Genomic DNA, 21,758 nt, shown 5'->3' with positions numbered 1-21,758 from the left:
AGCCTTCGAAAGTACAACCAATCAGATGCCACTACTAAAACAAAGGATATAATCTACATTCATTGAAAATGTAGATGATTTAGTAAAAAATATCCAATGCAAGTTTAATACATCTGTATAATGAAATCTATTACGTAATTAAAGTGAATATTTACAGGTGAAGTAATGTAACAAAACAGAGGTGGTCACGTGCAAATTGATCCCTTAGCGAACAGGTGAGCGTGCACAAAGCCCAGGTACCATAGAGATTACTGACAGACAGATAGGCCTTTTGCAGTGCCTCTGTCTAAATTTAAATACAAAATCTGTATACAGTCAGCACTCACATATCCGACCCTATAAAATGTTGACTTCAGCGACGGTTAAACGAGTGTGATGCATATCTGATTATTTCACCTGATTTGACGTGTATGTAGGGGAGCACGTTGTAACCTGCCCCCTACCACCCAAACAACCCCCTGCCCTGCACACACACACCCACACACACATTTCGTACGGAAAGAAAGAGTATGACTTGGGTTTGAGGAAACTGTACACGGAGACTGGAGAGTGACACAGGAATGAAACTTCAGTCCTGTCCCATCCTGTCGTGTCAAAAATGTTCCTGCCCCATCCCATCCCATGAAAGAGTAATCATTTCCAATCCTGTCACATCCTGTCCAATTTTTTCCGTCTTGTAACTTTTTTTTTTTTTTTTTTTTTTTTTTTTTTTTTAATTCCCGTCCCATCCTGTCCTGTGAAAAAAAATCCCGTCCCATCCCATCCCGTGATAAACAGAGATCAACTATTATTTGGAGGTACAGATATTTTCGTATTCATGTATAAAATTTGGGTTTATAGGGCTTTGCATTAAACACTACCAGTATACTACTAGTAATTTGTTTTTTCAGAAAAAAACACAGTGCAAGCACACTGCCTTTATAAGCAAAATGTGCAATATAATGATGTCATATATAAATTTGGTAATATAAAAACAACTGTTTAGAGTTTTGTGCGGCAGTTTCAGTTTCTAAATCGGTTACTAAGCAACCCGACTCAGAGATTTTAGTATGTCAATGCCACAATAAACTGTCAGTGAAATACAGTATTACAAACCATTAATTCATTAAAAAAACACAACAACAACATGGTATTGAAATAATATTTCATAAACGTTCAGGGTGTATCCATCATGTATTTATTTATTAAAAATCATAGTATCATACATACCCCTTCAACATAGCGCCGAAACAGTACCTCCAAAAAATAGTAGCTGCTACGACCAATAAACTTCCACACCTATAAATATTCGCTTTAAGAGGCAATTAGTTTGTTTAAGCTGGTTACTACAGCTCAGTAATTAGATTTTTAAATGTCGAACAGTGTATACTATGAAAGTAATTACTGTACAGTATGTCAATAACAGTGTCATTCTTGCAGTAAAGCTCAGCGAAGCAGCTTACCTGGGAATGTTTAAAAAGACGATGCACTGGAATTTTAACTCCTGGATCTTGGGGGTAAGGTCGGTGCCGTCACACTTGGGAAGGAATACAAAGAAAGACTGTGGGAGTCGTTTGATCTTCAGTGTAGGGTTCCTGGGCCATATCAAGTTTAAGTTTAACAAGTATAATGCAAAAATGTTTTTTAAAGCTTGGAACAAAGACTTGTTGGAGCAAATTGAAGTTATTAATACCTAAGGAGCCCTTGTTTATTTAAATATAAACATCCTCCAAAGTCATTCATTCAAAATACTAAAATACTAAAAAAAAAAAAAAGGTTTTACTTTAAGTCAGTTTATATTTTAGACTCAGATTTTTGTCCAGGATGGCTAGTGACAATTTAAAAAGAACATTCTGATTCTGTCATGAAGCAAATGATTTGCTGGCAACAGACAACCCTCTATTGGCCACTCTCCCCATTCTTGTCCACAACAAAACTACAGTACATTGGTTTTGACTGAAATACTAAAGAAAACGGAACACTGTTATTCTGGCAAGCCTTTATCCTAACATTGCTGCGTATTGAAAACCAAAAAACAAAGGGTATCTAGAACGGATATATTCAATCTGTTTGTACGAAGTCACCTTTACTGTACAAATATTTATATTTAAGACTGGCCTGAGGGTTGAAAAAGTGACAGACAGTGGGCAATAATGGTTTCTACAATAATGTGAAAACTGCAGTAAATATCTGCTTTATTAAAATCTTTATTAAACATGTATTAAAATTATTAATCCAGAAAAAGCTGTAATGTTGTTGCTAGTCCGCCATTTTGTTTATTGACAATACTGACCGCTCTTGTATAGACCATTTTTTTGTGAACAGCACAATGTATTTTTGGTCATGTGACCCTGCATTAGCCAATTAGGATGCAAGTTTCAATCCAAGGGTTTGATAAAATGTATTTAAAAACTCTTGATATAAAACCTACGATACATAAAATTATAACTGGATCTCATACAAATGCTTTACTAATACACGTATACTGGCACTCACCACAACTCTGACGTGTTTTGCTAAATCTCTGGAACTCCGCTGCAAAAAGTCAGAAAAAGCTGCCTGTAAAAAAAAGGTCAGATGAGTGATTCTTAGTTTGAAGTATAACTAGATGCCCAATCATAGAATTACAGCCCAGTTCATGATATTTGCAGCTCAATTTCAAATGTTAACTTTTTTCTCTCAAAACAGAATTTTTAAGTAAGTGTTCAGTTATTTAAATTTTTGGGTAAGCTGTTTAGGGACACTCTTTAAAATGTGGACCCTTATGCAGTGATCCTGTCTGTCTGTCTGTCTGTCTGTCTGTCTGTCTGTCTGTCTGTCTCACTCTACATGGTGAACCTGTTAACTGACTTAACTCCTTTAAATCTTCTCCAAACATAAGAATCCTTGCTCCATAAAATCATTTTGGGTTGCATTTGGGTATATTGCAATAAACTGTTGATTTTATGAATCTCTCTCCATGTATGACTCTTGTGTGTGCATGACTCTTGTGTGTGCACTGATTTTATTTCATATTTTTAAAAACACACACGTAAAACAGCCTTACCCCTGCATAAAACATTTTGTTCCGAAAACGACTGTTGAACTTTTCTGGATTAGCTTCTGCAAGCAAAGATGCACAGGACAAATTACTGACAATTTTAGGTTTTTTTAACAGTTGACAGAAACATTTACAAGCCATAATCATGGACACAGACTTGAAAGATTTAGCAGTAGCAAGTTCATTCTTCAATTTATCACCCAGTGACTAAGTTAGATTCAGAATAACTTTTTGGTAAAGGACAGGCATGCTTCTCACCTCTGGATTCATGGAATTCAAGGGTAACATGGGCATCGAACCCCAGGCTAAAGTAGTTATTAAAGACACTCAGAGGAAGCTGAAAAGATATATAAAAATGGTAATATTTTGAAAAGTATTCAACCGTTTATATGGCAGAAACTTTGGTAACACTTTAGTTCAGGGATCCGATATAAGTGATTATAAACAATCTATGAACATGTCATTAATTATGCTATTAACAATTACAGAATATGAAAAGAAATAATAAGAGTATTATTACACACTTTTGTCATTGTTTTTTGCGCTACTGTTTACAATCGCTTATAACCAATATAGTGTGCCTGTCTTTTCAGGTCTGTGTCTTTATATGTCAGTCTCACCAATTGTATGGGGTTGCTTTGTTTTTGCAATACATTTATTATACACGTTTGCCATTGTTTTGTTTTTGCTATTGTTTATAACCACATAAAATGGATCCCTAAAGTTAAAGTATTACCAAAACTTTATACAGAAATTATAAATTCCAATTCAGACCATTAACATTCGTCATATTCGTACTCCACGCACTTAACTTGCATTAGATGTAAATTACACAATATGCAGTAGATAATACACCGCCACATTTATAAACTTTCTTTGAGAGTTGTATCGATTCCTTAGAATAACTACTCAATGCTGTTTTCATACAATACATTGCAAATCATATTGTTTAAGTTTGGCCTCATATAAAAAGTTAAATAACAGCCAACATTTTTTCATTTTTTTTTTTTTTATTTATTTCTTAGCATACGCCCTTATCCAGAGTGTCTTACAGTCGTAAACAAAAATACATTTCAAGTGTAGTAGTGCTATAGTGCTGACCTTCTGTGCCCCCTCCTCCTGGTCATCTTGATCCCTCGTCACCTCCAGGTTCCAGCGGTCCAGCTGCACGATGTTCCCGTCCTCCACGTGACACAGGATCTTGGAAACAGACTCGTCAGTGTAGCCCTGAAACCCAGCGAGAACAAGGGGGTCAAAACTGAGAACTACTACTATTCCAAATCAGCAAGCTGCAGAGCACAGCAGCAGGTCGGTCAGTGGGTTTAGACACTGGTCTTTGTTCATTTACAGTACATAGGTGATGTGGTGTAAGACTGTCTACCCAGGAGCACATTAGGAGGCTCTGTCCATTATTTGTGGCCCACCCTTTAATTGTGCCAGTGTCCACACTCACCCCTCCCCAGTTGAGAGTGCGTGCCAGGTCATTCCCAGTTCCAAGAGGTAGCACTGCCACAGGCGGTGGCGGGTTTAACTGTAATTCATCCAGAGCAGACAGAATCCACCCCACCTACAAAACAAATATGCAGACAATTCCACAAGTCATCTGAGTTTTATGTCAATGGCTGGAAAATTGATTCTACTGTCAAACATCTGATTGGGAAACTATATTTTTCATGCAAGGGCCAACATTTTCATCTTTGCACTCTGGGCTACATTGGTATTAACAAGAAAAGAAAAAACAGTATTAGTAGAATCCTATAAACTAGAGGAATATTACTAAACCCCCTCAACTCTGCGATAGCTTGTGTGCGACTGAAGTCCCCATTCAGATTTCACATTGTTTACAATCTTGGTTCTATATAGATTTATTCTCACTTACAAAAAGACCATTTAATTGACTATCATTGATTTTCTCAAAACTATTAAATAGCTAAAATATTTTCGAGGAGCATTTCTGTATCTTAATGTAATCTCTTAATTTCAGTGTAGACAATTGTACACATGGCAAGGATGTGCTGTTTACTTGCCATATCTTGTAATTTAATGGAGTAACACAAACACAAAACACTCTTGCACACCAGTGGCAGCCCTTCAGAAGTCAGTGCTAATATAAACAGATCCTTAGTTTTATAAACAGGAATGTGGAACCAACCGTTCCATCGCCTCCACACGCCAAGATCCGCAAGTTTGGCACTTTCCTGTAGAGCTCCAGCCTGCAACAGAGACAGAGAGGCATACACTCCCATTAAAGACATACAATAAACGTACTGCGTGCTTCTACAAGCCTGATAAGACAAGAGTTCATTCAGGTTCAAAAAAGCCCTTGACCTATTCTACTCAACTACTTAGTGCAGTTTTTTTGAGCTATAGAAATGAGACTGGATTTAGCTAGTGACTGTGCTGTAGAGAAATTAGACTGGATTGAGCTAGTGTGCTGTAGAGAAATTAGACTGGATTGAGCTACGTGACTTTGCTGTAGAGAAATTAGACTGGATTTACCTAGTGACTTTGCGGTATTAGACTGGATTTAGGTAGTGACTGTGCTTTAGACTGGGTTTAGCTAGTGACTGTGCTGTAGAGAAATTGGTATCAACCAATATTGCTGAAAGTCCCTTTGTATAGTAAAGGAAGAAAATGTTTCTTTATATTAAATTTATAAGAAATAAAAAACAACTGAGGAGATAAGTTTCAAATGTTGGAATTAATAAGAAATGAGGTACTGACCCTAAATAAAAAGTACTAATAAATTAAATTACTACTGTACACTATATTTGTATTACTTCTATTCAAAGGCATTTAAATAGTTCATTTAAACAGGGCATAGAAATATGGCACTTGGAGGCTACTGAATAGTCACTGGTACAAACATGTAGCTACAGACAAGAACTCCTGCTGATAAATAATTAACAATTTGGTTCCCCACTGTTCCATCAACCTCAGTCAGTCAGTGTAACTGAAGTAGTACTTAGAAGTCTGTGATACTTAATAAACTTAGTACCAAGTCTTTCACCATCAGTAATCATGTATACATAGTTGTTAAGTAGTTTTTGTAAGGGTGTGCAGTGTTTAATGTAGTGGGAGTTGGGGGAAGTGATCTGGGATTGATACTCACGCCTCCCTCGGACTGCCTTGTGAAAGATCAAAGACTTGCCGGGGGTTCAGGAACCACATGAACATCTGGAAAACCTTTGTGCCCTGGGGCACAGATATAGGGGTGAATGTCCACTCACACATTTACGCACACACAAAATAAATTAGTACTGTGTCTGTATTTATAGAGTATGATTCATATTGATTCTTTATGTAAAGTAAAACATTTTTACATGTGAAACACTTCCCAATTTGTGGTATAAAAAGTTTCCTAGAATCCATTGTGAACTGAGAATTATGCCACTTATGAGGTTAAAGAAGATTCTGAACACTGAACTACTGTGAGGGTCGAACTTTCCAAAAAAACTCCAAATGAAAGTTCTCGAAGGCCGGACATACCCAAACCTATTTCTCCAATTTGGCAATGGTCCTTTACAAATGCAGAGTACATTCAAATAACTATGTACAAATGCTTCCCTGTTTAATGGAACAGCTGAGTTTTCTTTTTCTCCTTCACAATATTTGTGAACTGCAGCAATGTATCACTTTCTGCCAGTCTTAATAACTGATGTAGGTGTGAATCAGTCAAATAATGAAAAGCCCTTCAAAGCAGCGTCCTTTATTGTTGGGTATTTCTAGGCAAGAATCAGAGAACAAGAATGTTTGGATCAATGAAAATGCAAGTCTCTTTGTAATTCTGGCTAGTAATCCCGCTCTACATCAGACCTCAATCTGACCAATAAAAAACAGCAAGTGTAATCCGTGCAGCATTCAGAGAAAGGCAAGTATTTGAAGCAGGGATCTAATTGTGTCTTGGATTACTATAAAACCCTGATGGATGCATTTGAGACACATCCATTTATAACCATGTAGTTTCCCATGTCTACCACTTTCTGCCAACAAAAACAGTGGTATTTCATGTATATCTGAATTTAATATTTAACAATGAAAATGATCTCATAGCTAAATCTGGGTGCAATACATCTTATGACATGTCATTGTTGTTAAAAATGGTATGTTGTCCCTGTCAAATAAATAGATACATTTCCGATGGTACAAGATATTTGATTTTAAAGACCCTTCGTGAAGTTCTCATACTAAGCACAACTCAATTTAAATGACTCCAAAATTGCAATATTTCTAGATTAATATGCCAAAATAAAAGTGAACAATTTCTGACACATCTGCCATTCCTGTTTAGCTGACTGTCAAGCTGGAGCCGGTGTAGCATCAAATTTTCTTCCCCGTAGAATTCAGTGCCCCTGCTCATTGTGCGCATGTGCAGAGGTATCTCTTTCCAGTCACTACACGTACTCTGCTGATTTTGTCAGAGCGGGTTCACGGCGATTCAGCAGCTTCTGTGGTAATGTACAGTGGCTGCCATTGATCAGCAGCTCCTAAGATAAACATTCAACGAGCTACATATATTTTTAATAATGCTCCAAAAATACACAATGTAACATTGAAAGAGTAAGTTGAAAAGTTATAGCTTTAAATCGACAAGGCAGCAATGCAAATAATTATTATTATTATTTTTTTTTTTTATTGTAATATTTGTGCTTTCTAAATAAACACCCAGACCTGGCAATCCTATAAAACAAATGCTTGGAATTGTTTGTATTTAAGGTATTTTTTTTCTTCAGTTGCTTCTACGCTGGGATCTCTTTTCCTTGTTGTGTCAAGGCAATAATAACCTGTGCGGAAATCAAATATTTTTTCTGCGCCTTCAAGCAGTGTTGCCAATTTAGTTAATTTCTTGCCAAATCTAGTGACTTTAAGGGCTGATTTGGCAAGATTGGTTGTCAAAAGCAACTAGCTACAAATATAGCGATTTCCAGGACAGTCATCAGAGAATTTCAGAGTTATAAAATCGGTAAAATGTTTCGATTATCCTGTATTAGCAACGTCCTTTTATAAGAATCATTGTCAGGGTAATTAAATGAAATCCAATAATGCCCCGCACCATTTGAATGTGCAAGGAACTTCAATGTGTCCTTTGCTTAGCAACGGGCTAAACAACCACAAGCCTGTTACCAAGGGAGACCAGATTTCGCACCGGAATGATCACCCCGCCCTCCCAGCGTTCCCGTACTTACAGATTTAGGACTACACCACTGCTCATGATATGGTTCTGTAACATCAGCAATAAGTTTTGCAGAACAAGAAACAGTGATCTAAGATGTTGAACATTTTACGACTAAAGAAATGTGAAGTATAAAATGTAATTATATACCGTTTTTGCCGGCCCCTTCAATTTGCCGCCCTAGGCGGCCGTCTGTTCTGTCTTTATGGTTACGCCTACTCTGCTTCCCACCTCGAGCCACTGTAAATCATTAAAAGGGCTGTATCCGGCCCATGGGCCGTATGTCGAGTACCATGGAACTAATGTGTGACTGCTCGACTCTTATAACCTTTTACCTTTGTGTTAACAAAAACACTGCCTCACATTGCCTTTATTTCAATGTGTTTTTGTACTTATTTACATATACCGGTCTGTCTACAGGGATTGGACAAATTTGCATATCACCCATGTGTAGAAGGGCAATCTCTTACACGACTGACTGATTAATTTGTTATGCAAAAAACCTTCCCTGACATGCATTCTGTAATATTCCAAACCGTTTCCATCACGATGGGCACGACAGCAGATCTGACAGACTTTAACAGTGATGTCATTTCTATAAGGTGGAAGCGGTAATCACTTAGGAATGGTCAGGTATCCCTCAAGTACAATGTTAACACCTTTAACCATGTTGAATGAGTGTCTTCCATGGTAGACTAACACCACTGCTACTTGCTTGTCTCTTTCAATCCACATTTTATTGAAGCAAGCAATCAGGATCCTTGTTCCAACCAGGTCTTAATTGCCCAATATAACCCTTGTGTTCAAATACGGAATTAAGGACCTGGTTGAAAGATCCTGGATTGGAATTAACTGAAATAGTGAGTTCAACTGCCCTGCACCCTATTCACAGTAAAGAGTATTGCTCAAAGGGTAGGGCAAGTCCTGGTCCTCAGAGCAGTCTCACCTGGTTTCCCCCACTCTTTGGATTCACAAAGACAAGGACTGGCTTCATCAGCGGGGACGGGAGGGGCTTGATCAGGAACGGTCGCCACTTGGTTTCCTATGAAAACAGAATCTGTTGTCAAGCACTGGAGCTGCTCTTGTGGCAAAGGGTTATATAGGCAGGAGTTAGAGGAAGGGAGTTCATTAGAGAAAAGGACAAAGGTTCCAGACACCACCCTTCACTAGCCATACAGCTGACCCTTTAGTTCACAACGGCATACTTTTTGTATTAGATTATTTTCCCATCAATTAAACCTACCAAGGGACTCAATTGATACTATAAAGGAGTATACCATTTTCAGGCATTTACAGTATATACTTTCCAATAAGCTGCTGCTATTTTCAAAGATTCAAAGGCCATCATCCATAGCTTTAAAGATACTTGTATATAGTCGTAATGTTATGGTAAAAGTCAGAATATTGGGAAATCTGAAGATTTATTGGTAAATGTCAGCATTTACCAAGCAAAACATTAAATGTCCAAATAAACATAACGCTTTATTTTGGACATATTCCGGTAAATTTCAAGAATAACCAAGTGCCATTGACTAATGACCAAATGTCTCGCATTTGCGCATTGTAAGGCTTCAGGAGTCCTGTGTAACGCCAAGTGCCACAAAAGTCTACAATGCTGCACTAAGTAAATATATCAATTCACCTGTCTTTGTGGCGTTTTGTCTCATAATCAAAGTGTGATTGTCTGTTAAAAAAACTAAGGTCATAAATTATTTAATTTGCATTTAACAATGTTATTTATCATGATTGTTGGTTGTTGGTTCTTCTACATAAGCATCACAATATTGTTCAGTACCATGGTGAACTAGTTTAAATTGCTCAATTGTGTATTACTGTAAGATCATTCAGGATTATTTTCTTAATGAAAAATGTGTATGCAGAAATAAATATATTGTTCGACATTAATGATTATTTTGTTAATTAACAATTTACATGCAGGAATAAATACATTCTTCAATGATATATCTGCATTTAACAATAAGCTTTGGTAAATCATAAGATTAACCACCTTATTTGGCAAATGTTGACATTTTCCGGTAAAATTTAAGATTGACCAAATCCTGACTTCTACTGTATCAGTAATACTAAAAAGTAATTTAGCAGCTATTTAGACAAACATTTCGATGAGTCTTTTATTTTCTTAATCCTAATTATTATTATTTTTTTTAATTCTCAACTATGAAGTCGGAAAGTCTTGTTTTAAATGTGATCATGTTAGAAGACTGAAGCATTCGAGGGTAAGGATATTTAATCTGGGGCTGGGAGGTAATTTCTTTGTTCACTACTTTGTTCTATATTAAAAACAATTTTGTTTATATTGTCAAGGTTGCCGTTTCTATTCAAACCACATTTCTAAAGAGTACTCACATCTGTTCCCTTTTTGCTGGTCCTTCGTTTGAACGATGTCCTTTTTTTTCTTCTGCTTGAGTTTTTAAAAGAGTTCTGGGAACAGGAAAAGAAAATGATGTGCATGTTCTTACACCCATTTATTTCTATGTGCTTCCATTTTGTGTCCCGCACCTTGAGCTGGTTAAAGGATGGAGCAGTCAACTGTCTTTCCAAATTGCAATCCAAAACTTTATAACTCTAAAGCAGTGGTTCTCAACCTTTTTCAATGTAGGGACCACTTTGGTGTTTGGATTTTTCCCACGGACCACTTCCCACTAGGGTTGCCACATTTTCCACAGACCAAACCCGGACATATTTCTGAGTCAGCCTTGGTCTATCAAAACTGCAGTATACTGTAATACAGTTTAGCACAATTAAGCAGGTTGGTGAGTCCCAGTTCTTACATTAAGTATGCATTATGGTACATTTATTATTTTACTGAACCAATACGAAATCATGGAAACATCACCATCATTTATAAAATATGGGTCATTCCATGCCAACTCAACCAGAAAAGGGACATTTCTGGTTGAGTATAATATAATACTCGATCCTATTATATTTGCCTAGTACTTCTTCCTGTTCACAATACCACTCATTCATCTTTGCCACAAGGAAGTTCAAAATCTTGACTTTCGGCGTTGCAAACTTATTTATAATGAGATGCAAATTCTGATCTCTCCTGTATAATGAGCAGTAATTTATGAGGTTCGTAAACTTGCGGTGATATTACAGTAGTTGTTCACGAAAAAGAGCTGTTTAGTACATCTAATAATTCTACAAAGGATGAAGGCTACGAATTCACAGTATTTATGAACACGTAAGTAATATTAGTACATAGAGCCCATAATGTGTACGTTATTTAGTTAATATTTGTTTCACATTAGAAAGCCATTTCAGTTAATAGCAGCTTTGAAGGCAATGCTTGGTATTGCATCAAAGGGAGCTGTAATATATTTATATATATATTAATTTATAAGCACACCTGTAATAAAAGAATACACAGGGGAATAATGCAGACTACATACATGTCTTATAATTATATACCACATGGTTAAAGATATTTGTTGTGTAGAATTTTGGGAGTTGTTTGCGGACCACCTGGCGTTTACTCACGGACCACAGGCTGGGAACCACTGCTCTAAAAGAAAGTTGTGTTACTTTGAGTGCTTTTGTCTGGTGACACAGAAACACCCTTCTCTTAACTCCCAATATGCAGTGCTTCTGTGATGAGACAACTAAATGTAAAGAGGTAGAAGCTAAACACAAACAAACAACAAATTATCCGTGAGGAAATTGAGGAAGTGTTTGGAAGGGAGGCCTGACTTCACCTTCCTGTTTGCAAGTGAAGCGCATGGGAAACTGAAAGCAACAAAGAAACATATAACAAAACAAGCATCCTGTATTGACATAAATGCACGAAGTAACAGTGGATGGCTGTAATTATCACAAAAAGAACAGTTTAAGAAATGTCCTTTACCAAGTTCCGTCACAATTGGATAACTACTTTAAATTGTAAGTGTGAAGGATGGACTGACAGGTGCCTCCAAATATCCAAACATTCCTATAAGATTGTTTTAGAATGTCCTCACCTAGTTTAATCATAAGTGGATGACATGTCCCCTAGATAAATGTAAAACTCTATTACAAAGCATAGTTTGAACCATGTTTTGTGAAAGACCTTGATAAATCTGCCCATCTGTCGCAAAATCTGCAGGGGTTTATTGCCATAGAAAATTAGGAATACAAGTTTGTATCATTTTAAAGGTTCTTCCACAAGCCTTTTTAATGATCAATATAAATGATAAATGGACATGGTAGTTGCCATTCCTGTGGCACGATTATAGACACCACCTTCTCTGTACATATACAGGTACTCAAATAATCATAACATCTAGATTTTATCTCAGGGAAATGTCAAACAGCTGACAGAATTTAACAATTTTTTTGTAATACTATTGCTGTAATCTGCTCAGGGGCACAGCATTAAGACTGGAACATTGCCAGAGGTACCTATATGTGGAATGGTTGGTGGTTTTCTTGGAGTTCAAAACAAATACATAAATGACTGCACTGATTGCTCTTGAATTCAATCTCTGCAGCTGGCCGTACCTGAGGCTTCTTCACTTTGATGACCCAGGATGGGGGCACAATGACCCCAGCATGACCCCCCAGGGAGCAGGGTTCCTCGATCTGGTGCAGCATGAAGCAGGTCACCTTATTGTGGAACTGATGAGGGAGAAACAGGGAGAAAGTCACACTGCAGAGCAGCCCTCTCCTCCATGCTGGCCTGCACCTACTGGAGTCCCCCTTACTTTCTTTGCTGGACAGAAAGGGTCCCTTTCCAGTTAGAACTCCACATGCTGTGACATTATGCTGTGCTAAAATTGTGAGAAAGGTGAATAACCCAGGGTTCGATACTAATGAAAGACACTATTGAGGGGCTCCATTACGAACAGACCAACATGGAGGAGAGGGAAGCTATACCTACAGAGACATTCCAAAAGTAAGAAATGAAAGGTAGGGAAAGTAGTGAGCTGTTACAACATTAGTGCCATAAAACTACTTCATAAACTTGATACTACAAAGCACAGGCGCTGGAGACAGGTGAGCCAACGGGCCACTGCCCACACACTTTTTAAAAAGGGGGGGCCCTGCCCACCCACTTTTAACAGCGAGGATAAGAAGAAAAAAAATACATACATATTTTTTTTTTTTTTTTTTAAATACCTTGAATCTCATCATTCATCCAAAACACAGTGATACAGATAAGTCAAATAAATCCACAAATTAAGACGGCACCGGAACTGTGTGGATAGACAATAATCCTAACGTCTCGTTAGCTGTGCAGCCAGCTTCTATTCTATTCAACTAGCTCCACAGCCTATAAAGCTAAACAAATACTTTGTAAACAGCGGTTTAATAGTTTTTATTAATATATTATTTTTCAATGTAAATGCTGTACATGGTCATTTTATTTTTTGGTTTGTTTTACAAAACAAACATTACATTTATTTTGAAGTAAATTAAATGATGTTTGTGGGACACCACTCACTACCCGACATTCAGATAACAAGCTCTTAGTAGTAGTCGTAGTCGACAAAGTAGTAGTGTAGTAGTATTGTTGTTGCAAACTTTAAATAACTGGTAGACTATAAATATATAACCTGCTTGAATATTTGACGTAGTTGTTAAATTGGATACATTTGTCCATAGAAATACTTCATACCAAACCCACCCCCCACCCACTTTTAGAAAGGCTCCGGCACTGTTGCTACAAAGTATCCATTTTACCAATAAGCCTTTTTTCCCCAAAAGATTACAAAATGTACATAACATACAAAACAAGCTTATCAATGAAACACCTGACAATACAGCTATCAAGAAAATGTTAACAATGTTAAGTGCAACCTAAAAAGAAAGTCACGCTTACCGAAAAAAAAATGTGAATACTGCAAATAACTTGTTTAAACAAAACTACTTTGACAATAAGGCTATCACGCTGCTGACTGAGACATTGAAACTATAGTAAAGTAACTGTAAGTAGGAGGAGCGGGTAGAAGGAGCGAGGGTGGTGGCCATGTATTTTTGAGCAGATGAGAGGAGAAATCCAATTTTGCTTGCATAAGTTTGTGAAGGAGAATCAGCTAGTTGTGTAGGAGGAATGGGTAGGAGCGAAGGCAAACGCCATGTTTTCTTGAGCTGATGAGAGGAGATTACGGAGGGGTGAATACGGTTGAAAATTAGGTTGATTGACAATAGGGGGCCTGGAGTGAGGCTGCAGCAACTAGGAAATAGCTCGAGGAGGGCTGTGAATTTGGATTTTGGATTTCCAAGGCTATGCACTAGAGAACCAATGATTGTGAAAACACCGCCAAAGCCGATGGAGGAAGCATCAGTATGCAGAGAGATCATGGGGGGCAGATGTAAAATCATCGTAGAATACAGAAAGGCCATTCTAGTGCTACAGGAGGGAAGTCCACATCCTGATATCTTTCCTTACTTCCGAAGAAATATTAATATTGGAGCTGAAATTTTTGCTGTTGTAGAGAGAGCGAGAAGACGTAAAATAAAAGTGTCCCATACGTGAAAGGAATTCTGTATTGAAATGGTGCGGCTGTGTGATAAAGAGAGAAAGGATCAATGCTGTAAATCTCCCTCCCAACTAGAAAGGGTGCTGTGTAAAGGTGAGGGTATGCTGCCTCCTAGATTTGCCACCTCGGTGGTAGGTGGAAACCGGAAGGTGACCATATATCCGGACGATTCCATTGCAGTCAGCTGCGGGGCAGCCCTCTGTTGGAGAAACCATGGCGACGCGCTGACTGCAGGGAGGAGTTTGCTGGGTACAAAGGGGAAGCAGCTACGTCAGTACCTGGGCTTTTGCGCTGAGAAAAATGAGCCACCAGCTGGAGCTGTTCTCGTTTTGTTTTGTGTTAAGTGCTGTCTGTGTTTGTCTTTACAGCGGAGGAGTAGGAGCAAGGGGCTGCAGCCACTGAGCCAGCACAATCCCTGGAGCACTTCCCTCACAGCACGGCACCAACTACTCACCACAATCCCTGGAATAACAGAGCACAGTTTTCGTGCACAAAGGATCGTGGATTAGGAGTGTTTTTCTTTTGTTATTTTTGTTATTTTGTTTCTTAAACTTTATTAAATAAATCACTGACATTTTGGGAGAATCTGGTTTGGACATTGTATTTATTGCACCACGTCACTCGCATCCTGTCACAGGCTGATTTGAAAGGATTAAATGTAGGAACGAATACATTCCGGTTTATCAGCGGAGCAGTAGGTTGGCTGGTGAGTAGTCATTTTTTGAAAATGATTCTGTGGTCTTGAGTCTTTACTCATGAGTCTGCAGGCTGAGTAGCAAGGCAAAACAAAAACGCAAAGACAGAGAGCAAACTCAAGGCTTGGGGTTTAAATAGAGGATCAGCAGATGTTATTGGTAGGAAGGAAGCAGGGGGAGGAGCCCTCGTTCATGCCCCCCGAATAACACACCAGTTTACAAAAAGATCTTCTTCAGACACTTTGCTAAGGCTACAAGTATCATTGCTTGGTTTAGAAGCATGTTTGCTGTAGAACACTTGTGATGTTTGCAGCACAAAAATGCAAAGGCAAAACAGCGGTGATGATGGTGATTGACAGTAAGATCGAAGCGGATGGAACGTTCAAGTGTGAGGTGAATTCACTTTGTTCATAGGAACACCATAGCATTAACCTTTCTATACTGTAATTACAGTATTTGCGGTGTAGCACAACAGTGTCAATACTGTAATTAACCTAAACCGCGGTAAACGGCAAAACCAGTATACTGACTCACCCCTTGTTTGGCTACGTGCTGAGGTGATACAGTCCCTGATGATTTTATATACCCTCCGCATGGGAGATCCCTAGCTGAGACAGTTGACTTGGCACAGCCAGGATGCAAACCTACACCACCCTGACTTTATGACTCACCACCCTGCACACCAAATGTTTTGTGCCTTTACTATGTAAATCTCTCTGCCATCCCTGAACATAACATTTCTTTTATGTTTCCCCAAAGTTATGAATGAGAGGAAGCCCTTTGGCCCGTCAATGCTCGTCCAGTTCCAAGTCGCTGTCGTTCACCTGTCCTACAGTTTCAGTAAAGCAGGATGGCACAAGACCAACACGGAAAAGAGGTTCTCTCTAGTTGTGTTCCTTCAGAGTTCAAAACATATTCATTAAAAAATTTAATTAAACAATTAAAAGAGGCTACTGAAGTTAATTAAGAGTGCAAAAATACATTTTAAAATATTAGATAAATCACCTATTAGGGCATTATTCTATATTTGTCTTCTTCCCTGAAGATGTAAACTGAAGTGAATTAAAAATAAATCTTGATCCTCTCCTCTTTTCCCGTCTCAATACCTAATTTTGTGTTAAAGGTACAGTGTCTGTGTAGCAGAGCAGCAGGAGTGAGCCCTTCACACTATTTAAGGGGGCAGGGCAAAGCCCTGTTTGTCTACATGTTTTGTATTATTATTGTTTATTATGTATAAATATGACGCCGTAGCCGTGTGTTTTGTTTTGAATGTATTTTGTTTGTATTTAAAAAAATATGATGTTTTGTTATTGTTTGGCAGCGTGGATGGGGAAGCCCCATCCACACAAAAAAACCTTGTGCAGAAGGTTACAATCCCCGAGTTAATTCATTGATTAATTGTTGCTAATTGGGAGATGGTCACCTGTATAAAAGCCTGCAGTGTTCTGCGCTCTGTCTGGGTGTTCGGAGGAGTGAACGAGAGAGACGTGGAGAAACTAACAAAGTAACTAAGACCATAGGATCAGTGAAGGCGATTGCCCAGCCTGACCTGGGTTTTGTTGTATTAGTGTTCGTGATTTGTTTTTGGTTTAAAACTTTTATTTTCGCTCTGTGAGCAGTGTTTTCTGTTTGTTAAAATCTTTTATTTTTGTTGTGTCAAAATAAACATAGCGCCGCAGTGCATGCTTGCAAAATACCTGCCTGCGTGTCTCTGTAGTTCCTGTATCTGGTTTTGACGTCACCACTTAATCATCCCTGGCCAGAAAATGTACTGCAGGTTTTTTTGTTTTTTTTAACTTTCTGGAACAAGGAGAGGAAGGGAAGGAAGGGCTGCAGGAAGCAGCAACAACAGCTGAGCAAGAGGTGGTGGTCCCAGGTTCCAAGTCCATTTGGACCCCCGGACTGGGCAGCTGAACAGGAGCAGTGGAGGAAGGAGGGGGCTTCTATGTGTGGCGCCTGTGGCGAGTTTGGGCACGTCCGGGAGGACTGCCCTCACAGGGACCCCCAGTACGAAGAGGCATGGAACAAGGGCCTAGTTGGGGATGCTGCAGAGTGGTTCTGGGAAGTAGACTAGATCCGGCCATCTACAGCACCAAAGTGGGAGGAGCCACTGCCGCCTTCGAGGAGCCACTGCTGCCTTCGCAGCCAGAAGGAGAGGAGCCACTGCCACCTTCGCTGCCAGACGGGGAGGAGCCACTGCTGCCTTCGCAAACCAGTAGGAGAGGAGCAGGAGCTGCCTCTGCCTCCACCACCGCCACCCGGAGGGGAGAAGCAGGAGCTGCCTCTGCCTCCACCACCAAGAGGAGAGGAGCTGGAGCTGCCTCTGCCTCCACCCCCACAGGGAGAAGTGGAGTTCCTGCTGCTGCCTTCATGGCCAGGGGCTCCCCTCCCGCTGTTGCCTCCCGAGGGTCCACTGCTGCTGCCAGCTCCGCTTCGCCTGGGGCCGCTGCCAGCTCCGCTTCGCCTGGGGCCGCTGCCAGCTCCGCTTCGCCTGGGGTCCCTACCAGCTCTGCTACATTATACTTAAAAGCCCTGGGAGCAGTCACATTGACGACCACAAAGAAAACAATTATATTTTGATTTTACAGAATGGTATTCTACTTTATATGATTTTTATTTACCAGTCTGCAATGTGTTTAGCTGTAATTAGATTAGTCTCTACTCTCTGCCTGAGTGAATGACTGACAGTCTGTGGTTTTTTCAATCAGCCTTTTCAAAGGCTGGCACCTGCTTGCCAACTGTGCTGTTTTGGTCAGTCAATTAGCATCGGGACTAGTGAAAATAAATACCAGACACCGTGGAGTTTTACAATGCAAGAAAATATGGAGTTGATGTTTTGGATCAGATGGCACAGAAGTATTCCGTGAAAGCTGGCTCCCGATGGTGGCCTTTTCAGGTGTTTTACAATGTATTGGATCTTTAATATTCTTCACCATATCAAATGTGTATATACAGTGATACTAAACTAAGTAATTAACTGACAACACAATTTGCATTTTATTACTAAACTAAAGCACTGCAGCTTTAAATCAGATAAATCCTTGAGATAAATAAATACAAAACAAGTATTCATCCTCACCGCCTGCTTGCACCACGAGCAGCTGATGGCAACGATCTCTTTACTGTGGAAGGAGAATTTCTGCTGAAAACTCTAAGAAAGAAAATAGAGAGAGAAATAAAAAAAACCTTGAAACAACTGGAAAAAAAAGAATTTCAAAAGAACATGAAATCTAGATAATATACAAATGTTACAGTATGAAATGCTGCTTGCCATTTTTGGTGTTGCTATGCTAGCATACTGTAATTTATCTGCGTATTTTCTTTAAGTTCAGGTTGTATAAGGATGTGGTTAACAAGCATTTTCTGTGACTGTAGCAGGTCAAAACCCCTGCTTGTGTAAATAGTGTGTTAGGGAATGTAAGGTTCGAAGGGATGGGGTTAATTCTGCCCTTGCCAGCAATCACAGGTGTGGTCATTCCCCAATTAGGTCATTGCGTGCTAATTGGAGAATGGCCACCTGTAAAGCAGGGAGAAACCCTTTCTGTAAAATGCTTACCGTAATTTAAATCTAATAAAGCACTAGTATTGAAATTAAACTTTGTTGTATTTGAGCAAATTCCTTTTGTTCAATCCATAAAATAACACTTACTTATGCGAGGCAGTTAACACAAAGTATAGTACTGGACAAGTAAAAAGAGATACAACATAACTAACCCAAGAAGCACCTTTTACCCAGAGAATAAAATATACAATTCATACTTTTGCATGTGATGATTTTTGTATACTTTTACTTACTTGCCAAGTCATAACCAGTCTGGCTATAAAACGGACTAACCAAATGTTCCATCCAACATGCTGGAGTTTTAATTAGAAAAATACTGATATGATAGCGTACAGGCACTGAAAACACCAGCATGATTAATGTATTGTATTTACATCATTAAAATAACCCCTGTGATGCTTTCACCTCACCTTCCCACACTGCCTGCACTTTCCTTCCTGGCGACGTCGATGAACCCAGTGGTGCCGAACAATATTCTGCTGGAAAAATTATTAAAAAAATACTAAGAGCACGACCTTAAGAGTGAGGCCAAACCCTGGGACTATGTGGTTCAGGTCAACTGAAATGATCAGCATGTAATAGGATCCCAGGACACAACAGCAAAACATTGTTTACATACATACATTTAAAGAAATCTGCACATTCCTAATTAAAGTAAATAGAACAAGCACACAAAATGTATTCAGCACAACGAGAGGGGGGCAGTTAAGATACAGCTAGAGCTCATAAGGTCTATATAGCGTTAAAGAATGATTTTTGAGTTTGTTGCTCCAGAGAAATGATGTGACACTGTGGCCTTTCCATTCACTTGTATCCACCCAATTCTATACAATTGCCTCGAGCAAGTGGGGCTGGGAAATTTCACATTATTTCTCTGCAATCAAAAAACTGTTTCTGTTCTCTTGCTAGAGACATACACAATACAGCTATAACACTTGTTTGTACAAATTTCAGTTTTATGACCCCCATCCGCTTCCCAAATGTTGCACACCCTTAGATGGAACTTCTGTGCTATACGTGACCATACATTTTTACTCATAATATAAAACTACATTTACTGAAATTGATGAACCAAAACTTTAAAAAAATATTTTACTTCCTGTTGTTTTCACGAGCAACGTTATCACTGTTCCTCCATTATTGTGCTGAAACATTTTGGTTATTTTCTTGTTTATTTGACTTTAACGCAGATTTTATATTAAAACACTACATTAAAAGTTGCAGTTGCGTCCTGGTACTTCAGCAATGTTCTGTAGCTCAGATTTACTCCAGTGGTTTAACTGCATTGGCTAGCTTCTTTTATGGGGTTATATTTTCTTCATTTTAGGTGTACTAGACTTAGTGTTTGCTACAGTTATGTAACTCCAGGCAGCGAAAACAGAAACTTACATCCCTCAGAGACCTTGAGCCTCCCTCTCGAAAAGTTGGTTTGCATCGGAAATTGATCTGCAGATGAAAAATAAGATTTCTGAGCTTGCAAAGCTACCTGGATGTGCGCGAATATGGTTTTCCATCTGTAAGATGAAATTACATTGTAAAAATGTAATTAGATACATTGAAAAACAGTTGTCAAAAAACTGGTCTTCTAGACTTTTTTTTTTTTTAGCTCAGATTTGTCTGAAATTAAAAAAAACACCTTTTTATTTTAAGTATCTTCAAATATTATTTTAAATGTAGCTTTTTTAAAAAAAAATTATCTTGCTTAGTATTTTTAGTGGTTCTGGGTTCTGTTGCACTATATTGAGTTATTATCATTTCTTTAAATCTGCCTTTGTTGTAGAATTCTAAGTGGTGTGACAGAACAGCCTTCCTCATTCCATTTAAATCATGTGACAAGGTGATCTTTCAACTCTGCCAGCCCCACCTAATATCACTGATCTAACCATGTTTAAATTTGCCATTTTACATTAAATCAGAATATTGATTGTTTGAGTAACTGTCAGAAAGCAAAAGTGGGCAAAAATATTTGAAAGGCTTATGAATATAAGGAATGCATAAGCAGTTGTGTAATTAGTGTATGTACAGATATGCACAAGAATACAGAATTGCAGAACTGGTGTCTGAGGTGCCACTGGGTGTCTCTGTACCTTCTCCAGTTGCTCCATGCAGGCCGTGTGCACCACGATCTTGCATGCTGCGCACTTCCTCCGGGGGGCTGACTTCTTAAAGACATGGAGCACAACAACAGTCACCACCTCAGGCTTGTGAGGCTTCAAATTCAACACAGGTGTAGTATACAAATTGCATTGTAATATAAGGTAATACATCATATGTCTCTATGTATAAGAGATGTTTGCTTGTGCTAAAATATGTCATTTATTATAATAATAACAACAATAATAATAATAATAAAACTTTTAATTATATACGTTAAAAAATAATCTAGTTTTTCTGTTTGTTTTTGTTGCTAATGAATACAAACGTTTTCTTCTGTATTCCAAGAGTAATGCAGTTTGCTCAGAATACCATCTTTGGTCTGGTAGCTTACAGGCTTCATTAACCCAGCAGTGGACTTTATGGCTATTTCCAAAAGCCTAAATAATAACTCAATACTAAAAAGAAATCTTCAACTTACAATTGTTCAGTTCAGGTACCTCGTATACAAAAGTGAACATGGTTTGTGAACTGTTTGTAACACGTAAATTAATAAAAGTACCAGTAACTTTAATTTTTTAATTAGGATTTGAGTGCAGGTTTGTGTATTTGTGTAAGCAGTGCTGCCCACCAAGGGGGGGAGTGGGGGGTTGGGGGAGTGGGGGTAACTGGGAATTTTGTCCCAGGTCCGGGCATTCCAGGAAAAAAGTTTTAGTAATTAAAAATATCTAGT

At 38.6% G+C, this 21,758-nt stretch overlaps 1 protein-coding gene across 6 annotated transcripts in view; it reads right to left on the bottom strand.

Annotated features, from left to right (window-relative positions):
* The window catches only part of LOC117415633 (diacylglycerol kinase iota-like), an 82,942-nt gene that overhangs the window by 24,196 nt on the left and 36,988 nt on the right, over positions 1-21,758 (bottom strand). For 3 of the 6 annotated variants that reach the window (XM_034026213.3, XM_059026921.1, XM_034026214.3), the window contains 15 exons: positions 21,019-21,093; positions 20,321-20,377; positions 19,342-19,410; positions 18,449-18,520; positions 12,693-12,809; positions 10,560-10,634; positions 9,139-9,234; positions 6,132-6,214; positions 5,172-5,232; positions 4,473-4,586; positions 4,121-4,246; positions 3,278-3,356; positions 3,026-3,081; positions 2,476-2,538; positions 1,443-1,516 (listed from right to left, as the gene is read on the bottom strand). In XM_034026213.3, the coding sequence (XP_033882104.3) occupies positions 1,443-1,516; positions 2,476-2,538; positions 3,026-3,081; positions 3,278-3,356; positions 4,121-4,246; positions 4,473-4,586; positions 5,172-5,232; positions 6,132-6,214; positions 9,139-9,234; positions 10,560-10,634; positions 12,693-12,809; positions 18,449-18,520; positions 19,342-19,410; positions 20,321-20,377; positions 21,019-21,093 (1,217 nt within the window). The remainder of the gene's footprint in view (positions 1-1,442; positions 1,517-2,475; positions 2,539-3,025; positions 3,082-3,277; positions 3,357-4,120; positions 4,247-4,472; positions 4,587-5,171; positions 5,233-6,131; positions 6,215-9,138; positions 9,235-10,559; positions 10,635-12,692; positions 12,810-18,448; positions 18,521-19,341; positions 19,411-20,320; positions 20,378-21,018; positions 21,094-21,758) is intronic. The other 3 variants (XM_034026218.3, XM_034026215.3, XM_034026216.3) reach the window with 2 other exon arrangements.

This window comes from Acipenser ruthenus, chromosome 7 (genome assembly GCF_902713425.1).
Source record: "Acipenser ruthenus chromosome 7, fAciRut3.2 maternal haplotype, whole genome shotgun sequence".
In the NCBI taxonomy this organism is placed as follows: domain Eukaryota; kingdom Metazoa; phylum Chordata; class Actinopteri; order Acipenseriformes; family Acipenseridae; genus Acipenser; species Acipenser ruthenus.
The sequence above is the reverse complement of the archived record's forward strand: the minus strand, read 5'-3'. Positions and strand labels throughout refer to the sequence as shown.